At 36.1% G+C, this 3,630-nt stretch overlaps 1 protein-coding gene across 1 annotated transcript in view; it reads right to left on the bottom strand.

The window, feature by feature from the left end:
- The window catches only part of LOC117100688 (sphingomyelin phosphodiesterase 5-like), an 8,981-nt gene extending 5,433 nt beyond the window's left edge, over window positions 1-3,548 (bottom strand). Inside the window, exons 1-4 of the mRNA XM_033240471.1 lie at window positions 3,409-3,548; window positions 1,458-3,068; window positions 326-401; window positions 14-151 (exon numbers count right to left, since the gene is read on the bottom strand). Coding sequence (XP_033096362.1) covers window positions 14-151; window positions 326-401; window positions 1,458-2,831 — 1,588 coding nt within the window. The 5' untranslated portion in view covers window positions 2,832-3,068; window positions 3,409-3,548. The remainder of the gene's footprint in view (window positions 1-13; window positions 152-325; window positions 402-1,457; window positions 3,069-3,408) is intronic.
- Between the last annotated feature and the right edge of the window lie 82 nt (window positions 3,549-3,630).

The raw sequence follows: 3,630 nt of genomic DNA on the forward strand, positions 1-3,630 counted from the left end.
TAGTAATACTTACTTGGAGACATGTTGTCGAAGTTAAAGTTTCCTGTTAAGACATCAAGTACGATCAGTTCGTTCTCCGTTACAGCGGTGCTTCGAAATGATTCTAGCCACGATACGATTTCCGTCATTTGTATTGACCTGGTTTCGTGATCTGGAAAAAAAATGTGATTATCTATTTATACATTATGTTTTTTAGGTTGTTATAATTATATATAAGGTAAATTTAATATAAGAAATGGACCAAAGCATTTGGATAATTGAAACTGTTTCCAACAAGAATATAAGGTTATATTTTATATTTAAATATTGTAGTTCCGAATTTTACCTTGTGTGGATTGAAGCTGGGTAGTAGAAATATATCCTACAAGTTTCTGTCCATCTTTTGTAGTACCGACATGTACCTAAAAGTATTAACCATACGTCGTTAGATCATAGAGCTAATAAATTTAGCTTTGCTTTTAAGATTTTAAGTGCCTCTAAATAGTTTAAAGTTATTGCTATCGATAAGAATATTATCATCAAATAATTAACATTACATGAATTATTTTTGTACATTTAATTCAAGTACAGTAGAAGAATAATATTCTTTGAGGTAATTTGCAGGATTTCACTTTAGAGACTTTAGTAATCAAACACGCATCAACATGTCAATTTCGTTGTTCCTCCTTATTTAATTACGTCATTAGATTAAATAATCACCATCACCAATTAGAATAATTAATGCTAATTGCAAGCAATTTATGTACAGTGGCTACTCTGGAGTAATCAATGTTCCACACCAATCCGTAAGATACCAGCAAAACGTATATAATAATAATACACATGCGGTAAAAAAAAACATCATACCACGCATACATCATATAATTATTATATGCATGCACTGGTATTTAATGCATCGAACTAATAAAAAAAAAATTCAATATTAAATTGCTTACTTTGTTGAAGCACAATATCAGCATTTATTTAAAAATTAGAACAGCAAAAAAAAAATATTTTCCTCTCTAAAGGTGACAGACGCTATAGTATCGTTTTCATTGTTTGATTTGCTGATAGTCAATTTAAAGATTTTTGTACAGCAAAAAAATCTCTAAATCAATTAATTTTTTTTTTTTTTTTTTTTTTTTTTTTTTTTTACTTGGCTTTCCATTTAATAATTAACATTATTCTTAAACGAGAATTTCACTATTTTCAGTGGCGTAGCCAAATGGGGAGGGGAAGACCCCCCTCACCCCGCTGGCACCTAATTCAAAACGTGACAATATTAAGAAACATGACCCCCCCCTCACCCCGCCGGGGCCTACCATTAAATATGTTATAATTAACATTATTCTTAAACGAGAATTTCACTATTTTCAGTGGCGTAGCCAAATGGGGAGGGGAAGACCCCCCTCACCCCGCTGGCACCTAATTCAAAACGTGACAATATTAAGAAACATGACAGAATTGTCTTTAATGACCTTAGCCATAAGAAGCCCTTTGCAGATCGCTTTATCTTCCTTTTCTTTTGCAGTAAAGTGTTTGAATTCAGCATCAATTATTGGATACCGGCTGGCAATAACAAGACCACTGGACAACATGAACTTGTTCGCTGACCAACTACACACACCTGCGTCAGTCAAGATGTGACTAAACCACACCTGTAAACCTCTTACCAAATGTTTTGAAGCACGTGTATCAAAGACCTCCTGAAGGCAAAGGAAGTCCATCTCTGGCGGAAAATTCATACTTAGCGAATGTTCGAAGTCTGTGATTATCTCGTGGCTGAAGTCGCGCAAATGACTCGCGTCAAACGAGAAGAGCACAGGGCTAGTGCTTGGAATTGTAGAAACAGGCTCACTGACAGTGACGCCACAATCTCGCAGATAGACGCTTGGGTTAGAATCGAAGAAGACGCTTGCAGACGTACTTGATGGTAGTGGTTTGGGAGGTCTATTGTACTCAATAATGACTGACTGATGGTTGATACTACTCCTACGGTTATTTGATTCACGGTATACACCACTCGTAGAGTTGTTTCGCATGTCTACTGAACTGAATGACAATCCCTCGTTTATACGTGAAAGCAGACTGTAACCCTGACCCGGCTCTGTGGACCCATCATTGCCATAGCGACTTTTTACCAACGTTGCCGAATCGCTGAGTATACGATCTCGTTGAATCCGACTACACGACGGGTATGAGACTTGAGCAACGAACACGTCGTCAAATATGTCGTCTCCACTTGAAGTCCTTTGCGATTGGTTCCGTGGCAAAGAGGAGGAATTTAACTGGTCATTCATACTACAAACTGATAAGATTTTCAAATCAGTGGCCGTAGGTGATTGAACAACTATTCTCGGATTTGGTCGCACCTGCGAATTGACAATGTACGCAGAAATTACCTTTGCGCGCTTCTCAACATTCCGTAAATTATTAATTCTGGATAATGCTTCTGGAAGAAGACACGTATTGAATGAACTAACATGAAAAAACGGTATTTTATTTCCTTCCTCAATGCCGAAGTATCCGTATGGATTTTTTTCGTGTTGATTTTGCTTATAATGATACGCATACCGACAGCGATATTTCTGGAGGCCTATTTTAAGTAGAAAGGCTACCAAAGCAAATGGAAGCCAAAGAAAAATGAATGCTAGACACAACAAGATTTTTATGCACTTGATAAGAACTCTTCCACAACAAGCTTCTTCCATCTGCTCCTTTATCTCATCAGAGGTACTGATGAAATTTGAGAGTACGTGGTTTAACGACCATGACCACACCAGGCAGGATTGGCAACATACCCAGTAGCAGATAGCAAGGATCTTGCTGGAGAATTCTGATGGTTGCAGCATAGTTTAGTTTAATTTTTTCCAGTTGAAATCAACAAAGAGAACTCAACTCTGAGGTAAAAACTCGCAGAATCTGCAAATGGCACTTATAATCTTTAGAATTTCGCATATATCATTGACAAAACGACAGGCTTAAATTGAAAAATCGTATCCGCAGGAAGAACGCTGGCAGCACCATTGTCTACAAGTCATGATAGGAATTTCTTTATCTTGAAAGGAACAACTCAGTAAACCATTATTCTAGAAAGAAACAAAAAAAAAAGTCTGATATCATACAAACTATACGTTTGATATGGAGTCAGTTACTAACATATCTCATAAAATAAAATTTATCCGAAAATATTTACGAATAAAAATAGCTATGCCTATTGCATTATGTAAACTAACATCTGGAAATCTGGAAATCACCATATTTCCAAAAAATTAAGGCCTATTATTATTCACACACAATTCATTATGATAATTTTTTCAATCAGCAACATTTTTCTAACATTCCTTCACTCTTATTGGAGGAAAAAAAATGAAAATCGATTTACCAGAAGCATTGTTTGGTTACTTAAATAAAATATTATGTGTTTACCGTTAAACGTTGTAGGCCTACATCTGATTAATCTATTTGCTTAGATGAATTGCAGATTGTAGATTGGTTCATTACAGCTCTCCTGCTCACCGTCTGTCAAAACTAGATGAAATTACAAGTTGAAATTACACGTATCTTCACACTTGACATCGGACGAAGGCCGTGCTTGCATCCAATTTGACACCTGACTGAATAGCGTACTATCGATCATCAATCTATCAA

Source organism: Anneissia japonica, unplaced genomic scaffold (genome assembly GCF_011630105.1).
Source record: "Anneissia japonica isolate Jap-2015-1 unplaced genomic scaffold, ASM1163010v1 scaffold288077_len231462_cov166, whole genome shotgun sequence".
Classification (NCBI taxonomy): domain Eukaryota; kingdom Metazoa; phylum Echinodermata; class Crinoidea; order Comatulida; family Comatulidae; genus Anneissia; species Anneissia japonica.